This window comes from Anopheles cruzii, chromosome 3 (assembly GCF_943734635.1).
Source record: "Anopheles cruzii chromosome 3, idAnoCruzAS_RS32_06, whole genome shotgun sequence".
Lineage (NCBI taxonomy): Eukaryota > Metazoa > Arthropoda > Insecta > Diptera > Culicidae > Anopheles > Anopheles cruzii.
Genome location: NC_069145.1, coordinates 9,283,289 through 9,300,463, shown reverse-complemented (window position 1 = coordinate 9,300,463; position 17,175 = coordinate 9,283,289). Strand labels below are relative to the sequence as shown.

Sequence of the window (17,175 nt, the reverse complement as noted above, 5' to 3'; positions counted from 1 at the left end):
ATTTCCCGGAAACGGCGGCATCGGCATCTTTTGCACGGGCGAAAGGGCATCCGTGGCAGAACATTCAATAAATGCCCGGTACCGCAGCCCGGTGAACATTATGCTTTCACTCCCGGCGCACAAGGCGCGACCTTGGCGTTTCCCGTTTTTTTCCCCCCTCTCGTTAGGTACATTAAGACTGGCGGTCGTGTCGCCCACCGGTTCTGCCACGTGCCACCGCGCGCTTCTATCTTGGCTTGGTCGTGATTTTCCCTTCGTTTTTCTTTCGTTCCTTCACGCCGGTGACATTATTGAACCGTCAGCCATCTCGATAGTGGGATGCGTAATTCAATCTCTAACGAAACCTTCCACTTTATTGAATGCTTCCTGGTTTTAATGTTGTTTTTTTTTCTCTTGATCTCCATTCGTCGCATTTCGTAGGGTCGATTTCCGCTGTTTCGGGTGTTTGAATGCTGCTTACCTATCGAACCGGGTTCGTCCTTAACGACGTTTAGTGTCGCCGAGCGCGGCAAACTCCAAATTGACCCGAGAACCGGATGTAGACCAATTTCAAATCTTCATGTGTCAGAGATGCTGCTGCTGCTGCGTGTTCCGGGTCGCATATTATGCAGGCAAATTAGCACGCTATTCAGCTGTCATCAGCATCACAGGACTCGGGTGATGGCGCCCTCGAACATCAAACACTGGAGCGCGTTAGCGCGTGAAATCGATCGCAAAGGAAATGGTGAACTGAGCTCCAACGCTTCAGGCTTTTCACCCCGGGGGAGCTAGGGAACCCGGAGAACGGTTGCAACTGGAAGGAGGTATTGGCAGTTGGCACTCGGCATCAGCCTTTCCCCAGGAACAGCTCAATCGCAAAGACGGCCACGCTGACGAGCACCCCGAACGTGATGATGTAGAACGAGGTCTGCATGTCGACCATGGTGAGCTTGCGCAACGAGTCCTCGTCCGGGCGCTCGATGGCGCTCTGGATGCGCTTGTGCACCGTGAGGGCGTACTCCGTGTCGCCGTACCACTTCCGGCACAGACCCGCCTCGAAGAACCGGTAGATGGCGTCGTTGAAAAGCGGCGCCAGTGACCAGCCGCGACGCACGATGTATGCCAGCGAGTACACCCGAGGGCACTCCTGGACAACGTGCAGCATCGGCTGCCCGTTGGGCCGGATGTACTCGGTGTTGATGATCAGGCCCACGTCCGAGCGGCGCTCGATCGAGCAGATGTCGCGCGAGAAGGCCGCCCGGTTGCGGGCCGACATGTTCAGTATCTGCAGCTTGCCCGTAAGCGATCGGTACAATGGGCTCGCCGAGTCGTTTCCGAAGATATCGCGCAACGAGCGCGACGAGGTACCGATTGGGAGCCCCGACCGATCGAGCGCTTCCAGCGTGTCAATGTCCTGGTAAAACGTGACCGTACTGAACGCCGTCGTCAGCGTGCCCTGGAACGTGCCGGAGATGATGACGTTGGCCACGAGGAATGCCGCCAGCAGGACGCGCTCGATGACGCGCGCCGGCAGGTGGACGGAGCTGGCCCCGAGCAGCACCAGCCACAGCTCGATCGCCAGTGTCGAGTACGGCGCGTGGTCACCGCGCATCCGGCGCACCCGGTAGTGGCGTACCTTCCGGAGGGCCCAGCGCCGCAACCCGTACCACAGGTACCCACCGGCGAAGCCGACCACCACGAACGTGCCCCAGACGAACGGGTGAAAGCACAGGAAGATGGCAACCCACTGAGGGATCTCGAGCGACTTGGGCGCCAGGATGCACAGCTGGTCGGTGTAGATCGGATGCAAGAACTCGATCTCGTGCGTGTCGTAGTCCTTCATGAAGCGAATGTTGAACGACACGTCCGACCGGTGGTACACCAGATCGCCGAGCGAGCCGACGAGCGTTCCGTTCGGCTGCTGATACCCATACTCCATCCCGTCGGTGGCATCCATCGTGCGGGCAGTAAAGTTGAGCGCGATGGCCAGGTTGCCCATCAACATCCCATCCAGTCCGGCCCGGCCATTCGAAGCCTTGATCACCGCCCGTACGTACCGCAGGCTTCGGAACGGCTCCGGGAGGCTCTCCACCGTCAGCATCGAGGGTTTGCGTGGAAAGACCGTACACCGGATGGGGATCCCGTTGAAGATGTTTAGCCTTCTGCTAGCCAAGGTGCCGGCGAAGGGTAGTGGTCCTTCCGGTGCCCTATACTCGACGAGTCGCTTGCCCATCACGTCTTGGAATGGATTGTAGAAGTAGATTTTCTAAAAAGGGAGTTGCCGGTGGTCACAAATGGTGTGCTACATTCTCCGACAGATCTTCCTACCATTTCGTCGCTCCATTCGGTCCGGACCGAGAGCATTAGGTTCATGACGGAGCTGTAGCGCCACAGCCCGGTGATGGTGGTGCACAGCTTCTCCACGGTGAAGCTCTGCTGTTCTAGATGGACGAGGTAGTTGCCGTGCACGTGCCGTTGCTGGGCGTGCATCGGGTGCAGATCTTCGCAGTAACTCACAAACTGTCCGACCGTGCCAAACAGCAGCACCACGCCGATATCGGTGTGCTCCGGTGGCACCAGGAAGTGGGACTCAAAATCCGCCCCTTCGATGCTGCTGTTGTCGGTTTCTCTCAGGAGTTCGCTTTCTATCGGCTGATACTCCGACAGATTGTGGGAAAAGGTTACCACCGGTAGTTGTAGAGACCTGAAAACTATAAGAGCGCCATTAGGACTCGCATAAACAAATTAGCGCCGCCCAATTTTGCTTACTATCCTGTGCCGGAAACGAGAGCGCCACCGAGTCGCTGTAGGTGCCGAGCAGTATCGTTCGGGCACTTCTGAAGTAGTCCGAAATCAGTCCATACAAGGCGTCGTCAAATAGGTATGATGCCGATTCCGACGGCTCATTATCGTAAGAGCTGGTCGCGCTGTTCCCACCGGGAACCGAGAGTATTTGCACAAGCACCGTGGTGATTGCGAGGGCTTTAATGTACATTCCGATCGCGAGGCGTCAACCTTACCAGAGAAACCAGAGGTGACAACGAAACAGAAACTGAAACGCGCCTTTGATTGACGTACAAGTATCCTGGGCGCCGTTGGGTCCTGCTGACGATCGGAACGCAACTAATCGGGACAACCGCATTGCCACGCGTTGGAGTATGGAGTGATTGTTTCTCATTAGGTGCAAAACAAATAGTCCTTCGGTTGGGGAATACGCAACCGCAACACGGGACAATCGGTTTGCTCGGGCTTTGCTTGTCTTTTTTTCCTATGTTTTGTTTTTGGAGTCATCCAGAGCCGTGTTTCTTCCATGAATTGATAATACGGTGGCCACCGAAAAGCACTGTTCTCACTTCTCGTTGGGCTTATACATTATGCAGCTATTGGACAAGATTAATATACGCGGCACTTCGACCACGCTCGCGACAGACGGTGATAGAGTGAAATTGTTCGAGCTCCTGTTCGGAACTCCATCCGAGTGGACGTTGGAACGTTGACACGTCCACGTGGGATTATGGAGTTCCATATTAACCAGAACTTCCGCGTCGGCACAACGTAAAACGAACTGGTGAAATAATAAAAGTAAAGGAAAAAGCTCCACAGAAATGAAAAACACCCACGTGTGTTGCATGGAAAATTGAAGACAGACACTGCAGATGATCGCCATCAGTTAAAAAGGAAAACAGCGTATCGAAAGGACGAAAATAAAATGCCAATACCGGGTGACAATTTTCCTGCATTTTTCCCACCGAAAAACGGAGTCCTATTTTTAGTCGACCACTCGTCGCCACGTTTGGCTGGAACCAGCCAGTCGAGATCACCCCGGCGGTCGGATTCTTCACAGTTCACAAAGAGCACAGCAATCGATACGAAGGCACGGGAAAATACCATCCATTTCCATGCGGCTTCGCCGGAGTCCCTGGCACAGCCAGGACACGCGACAACGGAAAGGGGAAAATTCTATTTGCCATCCGATTGTGTGCGCCAACCCCACTCGGTCGTCGGCTTCTCGGTCCTGTTCCGAGGCCACACTGGAGGCAGATAAGAAAATGTTCTTCGACGACTGGCTTTCCTCCGTCCCGGGGCGGAAGCAGGCGGAAGCCCCTGCTCCATTGAACGCATACTGGAGAGCCGAGAGGGACCGCTGCAGCTCCCGGTCGGTGTGGTCGCTGACGTATGGCTGGCTGGCTGATGAAGTTAAGATATTTAATTTTCTCACGAACTTCTCCCTTTGCTGCTGGAATTCCTCTAATAATCGTCGAAGGAATTCAATAATAAAATAATGACGCCCTTTTCGCAGCCAGTGGCGTAAGGTTTTGCGCATTCTGCGGCCGGGAAGTTTGGGCGTGCGGGCGAAGCCATAATGTATGAGTGTGAACGAAAGAGACCGTCGGCCGCCCAAGTGCGTGGGTTTAAAAATACATGGGATTCTATTTGCGAAAAGGAGAACCGCGCGGTACAGGATGGCGAGATAATCGATCGTAAATCGATTAACACCAAAGGTTTTAGCAGTAGGCAATAGGGAACTGATCCAACCATGCTGGTACGCGCTGGGTGTTGTTGACTGCAACGATCAAGAATCGGTCCTCGACGAGCGATGGTTTTGAATTGAAAATTAGAATTGCGGTCGTGTCGGATCCAAACATTATTCATATTTCGTTCCCGACACTATATAACTTGTGAGAACAGCCTTTATTGCCAAACTCAAACAGTCGAGTTTTAGCACCAAACAAGTTAAACAACAAATAACTCTACAAAGTGGTTGTAACTTAACGTAACATTTTGTGAAAATATGTGAGAAAGTTTGCAACATAGGTGTAACATACTGTATGAACTATTTCCTTCGGAATGATTGGTTAAAACGTAACAAGAATTTGAATTTTGCGTAAATTAGCAAATGGGCTAAAATTTTCCAGAACTTTCCAGAACAATAACAGATTGATTGATTAATAGATTTAAAATTATTTCAATTACTGCATACAATTTCAGGTCGAAACACACGGCAACCCAGACAATGCACGTTTAGCGCAAAGCACGTTCAAGGTGCCTTCCAAATTAGGTACATTTTTCTTAGATAATGAGGAGCTGAATCCATGAAAAAGTTCAGCATCAACGCAATGTACTTGCTAGGGCCGGTTTTGAGCCGTGTGTGCCAATCTCTCCTGTTTTTTTTTTATTACAAATGCATGCCCAAACAGCTCAACTTGCCCAGAAAAAGGCTTTCCCTTCGGTACCGACTGTTTGCATAGGATCCGGTTTCTGATGGTGGCTGGCCAGTCGTTTCCAGTGCAAACACTATTTTCCGATTACCCTCGAAATGATTCAGTTTTCGCACCGAAAAAAGGATAGGAAATCAGAAAAACAAACTCCACTAACCCGTTCACAGGCATTCACAAGAACTACTTCACGGTCTGCGGTATCGCTCAGTGACATCACCACCGACGGAGTGACTAGTTTTAATCGTAATCACATTTCACGCCCGTTGTTAGGGAGAATGTTCCGGATCGTTAACATACTGGCTGAGAGGAATCGCGCACTAGCCATAAGTTTTCCGCCTTCCAGTGTACGAACTCCGGACTGACTGGGTTGTAGGTTTGGCGAGAAAATAATAAAAGTCCCGTCTACGAGCCAACATGTCGGTTATGTTCTGTAGCCCGAAATGTGCTAGCTCATACTTTCTGGTTGACGAAACACGGATGGCACGGTCGGCCGTGGACATTGGCACAGTTTGATGGTGCTGTACACCGAACAAGCACGTATTAAAAGTTATGAACATCACACATACGACCTCCAATAACTGCACACTCATATCCAAAATCTCACTACTCACTTTTTATTTATTTTGTAAAACTTGATAGAAGCTCACTAACAAGACCCCTAAGGAAAGGATAAAATCTGAAAGCCCCAGGCACGAATCAATAAGTCCCACTGGCTGAGATGAATTATTTAACAGCCGCCGGTGTACGGTTCCGATAAGCGATAAACGCGATACGTTCCGCGCTTCGAGGACGGCCACTTCGAGAAGGCTCATTAATTCTTACCATTACGGTTCGGTTGCGACATAATCGAATGCCGGCTGTGTAATGCGTTGAATCAATTAGACGAGAGTGAAAAGTAACATATCGGATGACTGTAGCTCTGCACGGCACCGATATGTGGCCGAATCGGTTCAATCTCCCATCAGATAGCGCCACTAATCAGTGCCAATAGTGGTGTAAGCGATATGGGCATAAAAGCGGCACCGCCCTTGGCTTGTGGCTCACAATATTCGGGAACCAGCCATGGCACGGTACAGGCTTCTGCGACGAGTCCTTAGGCGCACGAAACGGTTTCTGCTAAACTTTCTCAACACCTCTGGTGCCCACGGTGCGCGGTACTTGGTGCACGGTGGATTGCACATCGTCGAGCGGGTGGTGTGGATTACCTGTATCTCGATCGCCCTGTACGGTATGGCAGCGCTGGCGCAGCGTATCTGGAACCGCTTCCAGAACTCGCCAACCGTCATCTCGATGGATCGGAACATGTTCCTGTGGAATACCAGCTTCCCGAGCCTGACCGTGTGCTCGCAACGGCGCATCGATGACGAGAAGCTGGCTCAGTACATCCGGATGCGTGGCTTCGACGAGGACGACGCGGAGCAGTTCCGAGAGTTCGTCATCCTGCTGGCCAACGTGACTTACAGTACGTTTCTGGAGCTGCCAATGTACAAAACGTTCGCCATTCCCGGGTATGATTACATGGAGCTTCTACACAACCTATCGTGGAACATTAAACCGGAGGTGGTCATCGGTACCGCCGGTACGCTGACCTCGCGGCCCATCGTGACCGAGTTTGGGCTGTGTCTGGCGGTAAACTCACGGATTGCCGAGTACAGCTCGTACCCGTATTGGCACGGCCGCCGGTGGGATCTCTTGGACGTACCCGACGTACTGACGGTGCATCCGCTCGACGGCGAAGTCTACGGGCAGCTGATCAGCCTAAAGAGTGCGTACGAAGTGTTTTTTCACGGACCGATGGAAGTGGCGGACATATCGGCCCGTCGTTACACCTTCCAGGACCTGTACTACACGACGGTCGAGCTGAGCGCCCAGGAAATTCTCACCTCACGCAACGCCCGTGATTTGTCCATCTCCCAGCGACAGTGTCGTTTCAGTCACGAGAGCGACCAACTCACGTTCAGTCCAGTCTACAGCTACAGCCTTTGCCGGATCGAGTGCCGTATGAAGCTGGCCAACAAGCGGTGTGGCTGTGTGCCCCATTTCTACCGTGCCGTGGGCAAGCGGAACTTCCGGTACCGCATTTGCGACTTTGAGGGACTCCGCTGCTTGGGAGAGCAATCAGGTGACGGGTCCTTAGATGGGAATGGGACAAAACCAGGGACCGTAAGAAAATGTGTTCCTTACATCTCCTTACAGACGAACTGATAAAACTGCGCACGGCGGGAAAGGATGTCGAGTGCAATTGTCTACCCAACTGTGATGATTCCCATTTTTTCGTAAAGGCCCACGTACGTACAAATGAGTTCTGAATGAACGATCCAAACGAGCCCAAAACTCTAATTCCACAGCGTTCCAGAGCATGGTTTCTGGGATCGAATCTACAGTGGGGCTTGACGGATTATCCAAAGATGCAACTGAAACGAGACATTATTTTTGGTCTTTCGGATGTGTTTGGTAAGAACTGCTCCTGCACTGGAACCGCCCGCAATCGCGTTCACCTCAGCTTGTTGTTTCTTTGTCTTGCTTCAGTGTACATTGGAGGCTTGGGTGGATTCTTTTTGGGATGCAGTTTGCTCACGTTTGCAGAGTTCGTGTTCTTTCTAACCTGGCGTTTATGCAAAATGTATGCAGAAATATAGAAGCTGATCAAAAACTGTAACGTACCAAACCATCAAAGTAAGCAATTTTCTTCAAGCACCGTCGACGCCAATTGGAAAATGGCGGACCTTGACGAAAGATCCCGAACGGTTGTTGAAGTGATTATTAAAGAATGCTTACGAAAGTTGCAAGTTCTGGGCTGGTGTACGAAAAACGAACAATTGTGCGACACTAGCGGAACATATTCCATCGCTCGGTTGCTGGAGAACAGAAGCCACGGTTTACATGCCGTTTTGAACGAAATACGCTCCCATTCGATCGACAACTTCTCAGGCTCCCTTGATGTGGTATCATCGTTAGACGATGGTGAAATAAAATTCGATAGTAGTTGCTCCGGTGAAGAGAGACTTTATTATGATCGGTTCGAATACGTGAGCCGTTCCAAAGAGTTGGCGCGCTTGCGCAACGGCTTAAGGATCGTAAAATTCAAATGCCACGAACAAAATCAAAAGTTACATGTAAGATAAAGTTACTGAAATGCATTACATTTTGTTACAATGCAATGACCAAGCCTTATCCACTCGAACAGCTGGAGTCACAAAATGCAATGTTGAAACATCGTTTTGTGCAATACTGGGAAGCATCGCGCAAGGAACAACTGCGGCACACGATCGATCTACAGGCTGAGCAAGTTGGGAACGAACTAGCTTTGAAACGGCGAGACAAAACACAAGCCTTGCGCGCAACGACGGCAATCGAAGAGTACTACAACTGGAAGCTGGCCGATATTGAGCTACAAATCGAAGGATGGATGAATCGGTTCGATAGCGAAAAAGAGGTCCAAGATTCACGGTTCCAAAAGGCCCGGGCAACAGAAAAACAGTGGAACGAACTGCGGGACATCTACGAACATCAGGAGCGCGAAATCGAGAGGCTACAGAAAGAGCTGACGCGCTGGACTCCAGCAGAAAGTTCTGAAATTGATCCTTCAGTAGCGCGGAGTAGTTTTCGAAATTCTGTCCGCTTGTCTGGCACTAGCTAATTATCCGTCTCAAGCAAACAAGAGTGGCACGGAACAACAGTAACGGTTTCAGGAGAACTCCCATTACTGCCGTAGTACGATAGATACAAAATCAAATTATGTGAATTTCTCTTTTATATTTTTGTTGTTTTATTTACAGTTGTTTGTTTCTCCCAGACAGCTTTCTACCAGACATTGTTTCTCCAATACTTTATTTGTCATAACATTACTTTTGTCCGAACGACCAACTCGACCAACCACAACTGCGTGGCTCACCTTTGATTGACCTTTCGTAACACTTCTAGTAAAAATTCGAACCGATTTCTAATCTGCTCATTCGTCCGCTCTACCAGCTTGTGCTTGATTCGCTCAACCAACGGTGCAACTGATGAGTATCCATTTTTCATTTCTTCTAGTATAATTTTATCTTCCTCCCGTGTCCATCTTGTGACGTCAGGTACTGGTTTGCTCGGTACTGCGGAGTCGAAAACGTGCGGTTGCTGGTGAAACCGATCGTTTCCGTTCACGCTGACCGCTGCTAGCTCTCGGCCAACCGGTGGATTTGCAGCACTACTACCCGGCGGTTGGCCATCGTATGGGTGCACCTTGATCTTTACCGCATCTTCCCCGGTATGCATCTTCTCTGCCAAAGGCTGTGGGACACCGATGAGCGTTTTCAATTTCTTCCCCGTCGCCAGTGCCCTAGAGTCGGGTGCTACGGAACTGTTAACTAGTTTCTTTGATTGTGCTGCTGAAGGTGACGTTTTCTCGCTGCTGCCACTTGGACGCGGGTTCGGAGAAACAAACCGCTTCTTTATTGGTAGCTGCTTTGGTGATGCTTTTTGCGGGGAATTATCGCCTCGCGGGTCGTCCTCGAAGCTATAGCTGGGTACATCACGGTGCTGGGGCCAGGTTCCGTTCGCCTCCGTGCTGTCCTCCGCCGGGGCGTGAACCACACCGGAACAGAAAGAACTAACCTTCGCCGAGTGCAATGCCGGATTCAAGCGAATGGCATGGGCCCGTAACGTTGCGTCATCGCACAGCTTGGGCTCCGTGCTGCCTTCCCCGTCTTTCGGCCGTACTGCTGCCACACAGTTACTCGCCAGAAACGATAGCCGAACTGGAAGGGCTCCCTGAATGATTCTTCCTTGAATGTACCGTATACTGTTCGGTCCCCCAGACTGTTCGTGCCCCTCTGGACCCGTTTCCACATACGGTACCTGCTCGTACACCACGCCATCATCACAGTTTTCCATCAAGGGATTCTTTTTCATCGTAATAGTTTCGTAGTCACACAGAGGAACTTCCGGTGGTGGTTCCGTGGGGAAGAGCTGCAAAAACCACTCACTCAGCAGCGTGCTGCCTTTCAGCAGGGGTAAGATCCGTAGTTTTACCTGCTCCATCGTGACGTTCGGCTCATTGGAAAGCTCGTTTAGGCAGGCGTATATTTTTTTAACCTGCGACGGTTGTTTGGCAAAAAAGAGGTTCAGTTTCTCCAGGAAATCGCTCATGTTTGTGAGGATAAAGTGCTCCATGAATCTTCCCACCTCAACAGCCTGGGCCGGCAGAAGAAAGGTTAGAAACATATCGACCAGTTCGGGGTAGCCGGCGCTGAGCAGGTCCTCGATCTGCCGATACAGCAACGTCGGTCGGTCCTCGTTTTCATTGAAATTTTTAATCAGTTCTTCAAACCGTTCGAATAAATCTAACCGGCCGGCCGCTAGTAACGTTTCTTCGACCTTTTCGAAGTAGTTGAACGCGAAAGTGGCATCCTTTTCATCCATACTACAGTAGCCCGGGACGGGACGTGTCACACGCCGAGCACTCACTACCAGACTGCCAGCGATGGGGTTGAACGAGAATTGCCAGAAACCATCCTGCTGGGTGGTGCGAAACTGCCGCAGCGCTCTGTACCGGTGCCGATATGCGGCCAGGCTGTCACTCATTTTTCGTAAATCATCTAAAAACCTGCTGTAAACTTCCAACAGCCAGAAATGCGTGTGTACCTGTCGAATCGGCCCGGATGCGTTCGACAGGGAACTGGCAGTGCATTCACACTTCAATTGGTGCACGTACCGATTCAGAACACTGTAAAGTATCGCATTCGCAACGGTGCGCGACCGTGACACGTTCCTTTGAATGTTGTTGAGCACGGAGTTGACTGGCCGATGCCGGGGCTGGATTGTTGTTGATGTAAGCACAGTGTCTAAACTCTCGTCTGAGGAACCCACCGGCACGTCGCTTATGAACTCTGAGTAATCACTGCACTCCGTCTCGTTGTATTCAGTTAAATAGGCGAAATTTGTTGGCTCACACGGTTCTGGTGGTGGTTGGGTGGAAAACGTCGCCGTCGCTCCTTCATTACGCATCACATTCTCTATACCAGTATTCAGCACAATCTCGGGCGACACAACACTACTATCAGCACTTTCTTCGATCACCGGGATTGTATAGGACACTTCGTCGACATTAAACGCGGTTGCCACATCGCCCGGAAGAAGGACACTGATTTTAAACTGTACATCAGTCGCAGCAGGCTCGCTGTTCACTGGCACCTGGTTGGCGGGCGCTGGTTGAGCAACGCTTTTGGGCTTTTTCCTACGTAACCGTTTAGCGAGCAACAGTCTACTTGCCTGTCGAATAAACGATGAGAATATGTTCAATTTTAGACTTTTCGTAATAAAATCAGTGTCATTTTACAAACACCCGACAAAGTGAAGCCAAATATTTTCTTTGCGGCCCATTTTCCGTTTTGTTGTGACGTTTACGAACTTCGATCGCGACGCAAACAAAACACAAAAAGGTACGCAGCCACCCGGCGAAGCTTTGCGGATTCGAGCGTTGCAATGCAGACAAAAGGGGTTTGCAAAACTTAACGAACCAGGAGCGGTTTAATGTTAGAAATGTATTTCAAAGTAGCGTAAAATTAATTTAATTCACACTGCAAAGGCACCCCTCGAACACTTATGCCAGCCATCGGACGGTGCTAACAGTCCGTGACACTGAACTGTACGCTGAATAGAAAAGTTTTGCGAAAACTAAGAACAAAGCATACTAGATGCTTAATCCGCATTATTTAAGGTTAAATAAGTGGAGACTTTGTAGCCAAATTTACCTGAACACAAGAAATGGCAAATTTCTAAATACAAAACTATTAGTACAAAACAAAGTATTTAAATAAATCACAATGTAGTATTAGCGACCCGTTTACTGACCCATTGCGTTTAACATGTGAAACTAATAACAGAGATAAATATGGCCCAATTTGATCTTTTAAGATTGAAAACAAAAAAAACTAATAACAGAGTTTATATAATGTTCGGACGATGGAGCACTTACCCTTTCAGGCGAATGCAAATAGCGATCCCAGTTGTAATGGATGAGTCCCTTTTGGTACGATGCAATGGGGATGATGTTGTCGAAATCGAAAACTTCTAGCACATGCTTGAAGGGAGGAGCATAACCATTTCGATGGAAAAACTGTTGAAGAAACACATGAACAAAGATAAAAGAAATGCTAAAGAGAATAAATAGGGCTGTACGCTCCAAACATAGACTTACCGTTACCGGACTGTTTGCTGGGCCAATTTTCCTCTTCATAACAAATTTATGCATTTTCACAGGACGGTGCTCCGGAAACATATTGGTGGCCACTCTGTGGCAAATGGTTTGAAAACTAATTCTTTTTCCATATTCCTTTTCTTCTGCTTTGGCATATTCCGTAAAAAGCTCTAAGCCGAAGGCCAGTAAACTGTGGAAGACAGAACAGGAGTTAATTTTCCCTTAATTCCCCTTTTTACACCACCATCTAGCTGGCTCACCATTCTTCCATTCTTGTCAAACAGTTGAACGGCTTTAAATCTGGACGAAACGGTTTATAAGGTAAATATGCCGAATACAAGAAAGCTTTACAGTTCACTATCTTTTCCATCACCCGCCAATGGAAGTCAGGTGATTTGCTTAAATCACGATTACGTATCTCGGTTTGCCAGAACTCGATTAATTCTTTGTTGCTAGAATCGTCGATCGTCAGCTCATCTTCCCAGCTCTGGCAGCACTCGACAGCCATAGGGAGATTCCAAGGCATCATGTTCGGTTTCTGTGTCCCAATGTCTTGCAGCTCATTCAGCATGCCTTTGAAGGTGTTGGCCAGCTTCCACATTTGCGGGTGTCCATAGGTTTGTAGAAAGTGTGTCGCCGTTAGCTGTACGTGTATACGAAGCTGCTGATGCAATAGCTGCAGCTGAAAGTCCGTTAACCCTATCTGGTCTTCGGTGATCTTCATGCTAACTGGTACAAGTTTTTCCCGGAAAAAATAACGCTTTTCATGGGTGTTATCAACATAATCCACCTGTTTCCATGCGACGGGATCGAATCCAAATAGTGATTCTTGCGGGACCACATATTTGAGGAAAAACTTGTCTTTAAATACGACGATCGGAGCCGAGCTCAACTCTGCTCCGTTTTCCGACTCTTGAACGTTTGTTGCGCCGCACCACAACGGTTGTTCGTGGCTTTGTGATTGTTGGCACACAGATGCAGCGAACGTCGTCGGCACATTGGGGGTCGATACAATGATTGGGGTAAAAATCGTTATGTTTTGCTCCCTTGCCGGGCTGTTACAGTCCTTCAAGGGCTCCGGCTCAACTGCACACACCAGCGGCTGCGCTGACAGAAGACCATCTTGAGTTGATGGTAAAGGTGTCAAAGTGTGTTCCTGTTCTAGTATCGACGGCGGCAACGGTGTAGTCAATAGTTCCGATCGATCTATTCGCGGACAAATCAACGATTCATTGATGGTATCGTTTAGAGCGAGATCTAAGAACGATTCGTCATCTAATGAAGTCATTTGCACCAACTCGTTCACCAGTTCGTTTAGTTCCTTTTTCGAGACCTTTACTTGACGCATCTCTTCAGCATCCACTGTGAACGAACCATTGAAAAAGCTTCACTTTATTATCACTGCGTCGGGAAATAAACCATAACAAAAACGTGAACCAACACTTACAAGGTATTTTTTCAGCTGCCACGTACTCCGGATCGTTGTCGTTGTCGTCGTCGTCTTCTAAATCGTTGGCTGCTCAAAAGACAAGTAATACATTAAGAAAGCATTCGATACTGTGAACTATTTGACACGTACGTAACGGTTTGGTAAATTCTTCCAAGAATACTCTCCACTCTTGGTCCATATCACAGCCATGGTCGTACATGTCGGTCGTTATATCCGGTGGCATGAACGTGGACTCCAACGTCTCAATCGCTGTCGTGGTCAGACAGAACTTGGAGCGTGTACGCAAGGCAATGTTTTCCTGTTCCTGTTCCGACTGTGACTGGCTGTCGCCGCGTGGCTTTGGTACCTTAAATGGCCCATCCATGGTGCACTGCTGTTCCATTTCCGGATCGTTGACCGCTCCGGCGACTACCGTAGCGGGAGTGCGTGGTTGTGAATCCGCGTCCGAAAAGGTTGTGTTGATATCATCGTCCGATACGACATCGTCTTCCCCCGGTCTGTACTCATCGTCGTCGTCGTCCGAATTGAGATCTTCGCGAATCAGGGCGGCCACATCGGGGGGTGGTGCATTCAGAGGCGCCACTGGAAGTAGCTTTCGATTTAGTTGCCTTGCCTTGAGACGCGTTAGCTTTGGTTGCAGCTGTTCCTTTTCTTCGTCGTCGTCGTCGTCCTCACACTCCGACTTTTCCGTGTGGTCCGCTGTTTCAACACTTTCAGTTTTATCATCGTTTATCTGACCCTCCGTGGCGGTCACCCGGCTTTGCTCTTCTTCTTCCTTCAGTCTTACTATCGCAAAAACATGGTCGTTCATCACCAATTTCTAAAAAAGTTGTCAATCAATATCCTCGCATCAGTGAACCATGGTGGTGGTTAGCGTACCGTACCTTGAGCAGCTTTTTAACACACATCGGAGATAAATTGTTTTTTGCCGCTGAACTGCGAATGGAGTCTTCAAACGCTTGAGTGAATCCTGGGTCATCTTGATCAAAAGGCTGTGATATTCGCCTACTGCAAATAGCGCCAAACGGATGTGGTTTAAAGTTTGAAATCCTCGGTTACTATGTATCTTTACCGTTTTCGTATAGGACGCTTCGCGGGTGACCTTTTTGTAGAAGGAGATTCTTTTGAAATACTGTCACTGGATGTTCCTGCTTGTGCGTTATTTAGTTCCGTTGAATCATTGCTGGTGTTAACATCAATGACCAGTTCCTCCGTTGAACTATCGGCTTTTGCTTCGGAAACGGACGTTACACCATTACTTGCGGTGTCCTTTTTTGCACTATTTCTCGTCACAGGACGCTGGGTTTTGATTGGTGTCATTTTGTTTGTACCCTTACCGACATTTAATCATTATCGAACTCACTTTCTACAACATATCTGTAGACAAAATTACGTACGACCACTCTTCGAGCAATATGTTTTGTAAACTGATGTTGTTTACTTTCTCGTGACAGCTGCTGCTCGGAATAAAATGCTATTTTCGAGCGCCGCCTTCAAACAAAATGTTAGCAGTTTGAGCTGCTATAAAGTTTATAGCACAACTTGGTCGTTGTTTACATCTGAAGCTGTCATCTGGAGATGGTTATTGATTTTTGTGCTAGTTTTCAGAGGCCAGGAATAGCAAAATGTACTTTGTTTGGGTGCGCCAAAACCCATCGATTTTTCTTGATTCAAGATAAAACCATTGGTGAAACTGTGAAATACATAACAGTCTAAGCTAAGCAATTATTTTAGTTTACTCTCGTGTCGTATAAAAACATACTAACATGGAGGAGCTGTCGGGCGTAATGATAGTGTTGATTATAGGTGGAGGCGTTTTGGGTGTCACAATGTGTTTCATTTTTGCGAAACGGCAAATAGTTCGGTTTACGCTCAGGCAACGCCGGGGACCACATGTGTCTGTTGGCCATGACGCAAAGAAGGTACAGGAGCGACCCGTGGGAATCGCTTTTCCGTGGCTTTAGAGTACATAGATCTTCCATTGCAGTCGATAAAGAAAGAAATAGAGCGAAGGCTTGACTCTATTCAGAAAATTTACTACGAACCAAAGCTGATCTGGAACGACAAGGATGACGAAAAGTACATCCTTCAGCCAGATTCCAATCTTCCACCATACTACTGGCGAATGAAGGCGGTCGATGATGTGAAGGAGCTCGAACGTGAAGTGGCGAAACAGGACGGCTCCAGCAGACATCCGAGGGACAGCTTGAGAGCCTTTCTGCTCACGACCTTGGCGGCACCTTTGAATGGTCCTGGCCAAAGACTAGTACATCAATTCTGTGATATGTACGGTCATCTAAGTAGCGGCGGGTTTTTTTTATGGATTTTCTAACGTAGACTGTTATTCGAACCAGGTATGAACATGCACGACACGATCCGAACGAGTTTGGTGAGGAAGAGTACCAGGCCTATCGCCGGTTGCTGAAAAAGTTAAGCGAAGCGTAAGTGAAGGCAGCTGCACAATCGAGTGTGTGCGGCAATTTCATCATGTTACTGTCTCTTCAGGGCAAAGGTGCTAAAATCTTACACAAGCAGTCGCAAATCGTCTCCCAATCGTACTCCGGTGAAAAAGCAGTCCAAAATGCAATCACTACTTGACCCGTCCAGACTGCGGCCCCCACCAGTGGGGCTTACCGCTAGCGATGGTACGGACAATATGACGGGCAACACTCGCATGAATTTGTCGCTGGCCGTGCAATTACAGCAGCAACAACAGCAGCAGCAATTTCAACCACCTGAACTGGAGGAAAACGAAATACTCAGCATCTCTCAGTACCACGGAGAGACAGGTTAGAACTGCTGCTACTCAAACGCGTTAAACTTGTTTGTTATGTTGATTATCTTCGTATTGAGCATCATTCAAAAGTTTCTTTTCCTGCCTTAGTGTCTCTAAATGATTGCTTTTCCTGTGTTTGAAGTATTAGTTGGGCGCATTACGCACTGTGCGAACTCTTGTTTATCTTCCGCTAACTATCGCTCTACTATCACTATAAATACACTTATCTCTAACTTTCTGCTTTTCTTCTTCTCCCTTTGGCGGTACTGCATACTATCTTCTTTCACGCGTTTGATTTTGCACAAACCACACTGGTCTTTGCTTCTAAAGAAACCTTTACCATACGCAGGTCTTTCAAAAATTGAAATGGTTTAAATCGACACGCTCTCTACAATCATCGAAGCGTAACATAAACGTCGTGGTACTCCGAACGATGAACGAATAGTGCGAATCACAGGAGAAATATATACAATACGATTAATACTTAAGATCACCAAACAGTTTGATTTCTTTCGTCTAATGATGCGGCAATCAAGAAAACCAATCGAGAATTGTGATTCTAAGTACTGCG

The 17,175-nt window shown here is 48.6% G+C and overlaps 4 protein-coding genes across 5 annotated transcripts; 3 read left to right on the top strand and 1 right to left on the bottom strand.

Moving 5' to 3' along the window:
• Positions 1-6,260: 6,260 nt before the first annotated feature.
• On the top strand, positions 6,261-7,507 carry LOC128269784 (uncharacterized). The gene is made up of 2 exons (XM_053007188.1): positions 6,261-7,320; positions 7,395-7,507. Exons 1-2 carry the CDS (start codon positions 6,261-6,263, stop codon positions 7,505-7,507), a joined length of 1,173 nt encoding a protein of 390 aa, XP_052863148.1.
• A 408-nt stretch (positions 7,508-7,915) lies between these two features.
• Positions 7,916-8,881, top strand: LOC128269783 (uncharacterized). The gene is made up of 3 exons (XM_053007186.1): positions 7,916-8,314; positions 8,386-8,767; positions 8,835-8,881. Exons 1-3 carry the CDS (start codon positions 7,916-7,918, stop codon positions 8,879-8,881), a joined length of 828 nt encoding a protein of 275 aa, XP_052863146.1.
• Positions 8,882-8,989: 108 nt separating this feature from the next.
• On the bottom strand, positions 8,990-14,736 carry LOC128269782 (uncharacterized). Its single transcript, XM_053007185.1, has 7 exons — positions 14,713-14,736; positions 13,958-14,648; positions 13,820-13,894; positions 13,673-13,740; positions 12,639-13,168; positions 10,691-11,415; positions 8,990-10,645 (listed from the first exon to the last, which is right to left on the bottom strand). The coding sequence occupies exons 1-7, from the start codon at positions 14,734-14,736 to the stop codon at positions 9,090-9,092; spliced, it is 3,669 nt and encodes a 1,222-aa protein (XP_052863145.1). The 3' UTR covers positions 8,990-9,089.
• Positions 14,737-15,447: 711 nt separating this feature from the next.
• Positions 15,448-17,063, top strand: LOC128272983 (protein C1orf43 homolog). 2 transcript variants are annotated; one of them, XM_053010885.1, is made up of 5 exons: positions 15,448-15,750; positions 15,816-16,114; positions 16,183-16,269; positions 16,334-16,617; positions 16,954-17,063. In XM_053010885.1, the coding sequence occupies exons 1-5, from the start codon at positions 15,595-15,597 to the stop codon at positions 16,977-16,979; spliced, it is 852 nt and encodes a 283-aa protein (XP_052866845.1). In that variant the 5' UTR covers positions 15,448-15,594; the 3' UTR covers positions 16,980-17,063. The 2 variants fall into 2 exon arrangements, with proteins under 2 accessions (XP_052866845.1, XP_052866844.1); XM_053010884.1 differs by having other exon boundaries at positions 16,935-17,061.
• The last annotated feature ends 112 nt before the right edge of the window (positions 17,064-17,175 follow it).

Bases quoted from the DNA above. Each gene is read 5' to 3' on its own strand.
- LOC128269783 (XM_053007186.1), top strand. From the start codon at position 7,916: ATGGCGGACCTTGACGAAAGATCCCGAACGGTTGTTGAAGTGATTATT. The intron at 8,315-8,385 runs GTAAGATAAAGT...CCACTCGAACAG, and splicing joins AACAAAATCAAAAGTTACAT to CTGGAGTCACAAAATGCAAT. The intron at 8,768-8,834 runs GTTCTGAAATTG...GTCTGGCACTAG, and splicing joins GCGCTGGACTCCAGCAGAAA to CTAATTATCCGTCTCAAGCA.
- LOC128269782 (XM_053007185.1), bottom strand. From the start codon at position 14,736: ATGTGTGTTAAAAAGCTGCTCAAG. The intron at 14,649-14,712 runs GTACGGTACGCT...CAACTTTTTTAG, and splicing joins GTGTTAAAAAGCTGCTCAAG to AAATTGGTGATGAACGACCA. The intron at 13,741-13,819 runs GTTGGTTCACGT...GTTCGTTCACAG, and splicing joins TGAAAAAATACCTTGTAAGT to TGGATGCTGAAGAGATGCGT.
- LOC128272983 (XM_053010884.1), top strand. From the start codon at position 15,595: ATGGAGGAGCTGTCGGGCGTAATGATAGTGTTGATTATAGGTGGAGGC. The intron at 15,751-15,815 runs GTACAGGAGCGA...CTTCCATTGCAG, and splicing joins TTGGCCATGACGCAAAGAAG to TCGATAAAGAAAGAAATAGA. The intron at 16,270-16,333 runs GTAAGTGAAGGC...CTGTCTCTTCAG, and splicing joins CTGAAAAAGTTAAGCGAAGC to GGCAAAGGTGCTAAAATCTT.
- LOC128269784 (XM_053007188.1), top strand. From the start codon at position 6,261: ATGGCACGGTACAGGCTTCTGCGACGAGTCCTTAGGCGCACGAAACGG. The intron at 7,321-7,394 runs GTGACGGGTCCT...ATCTCCTTACAG, and splicing joins CTGCTTGGGAGAGCAATCAG to ACGAACTGATAAAACTGCGC.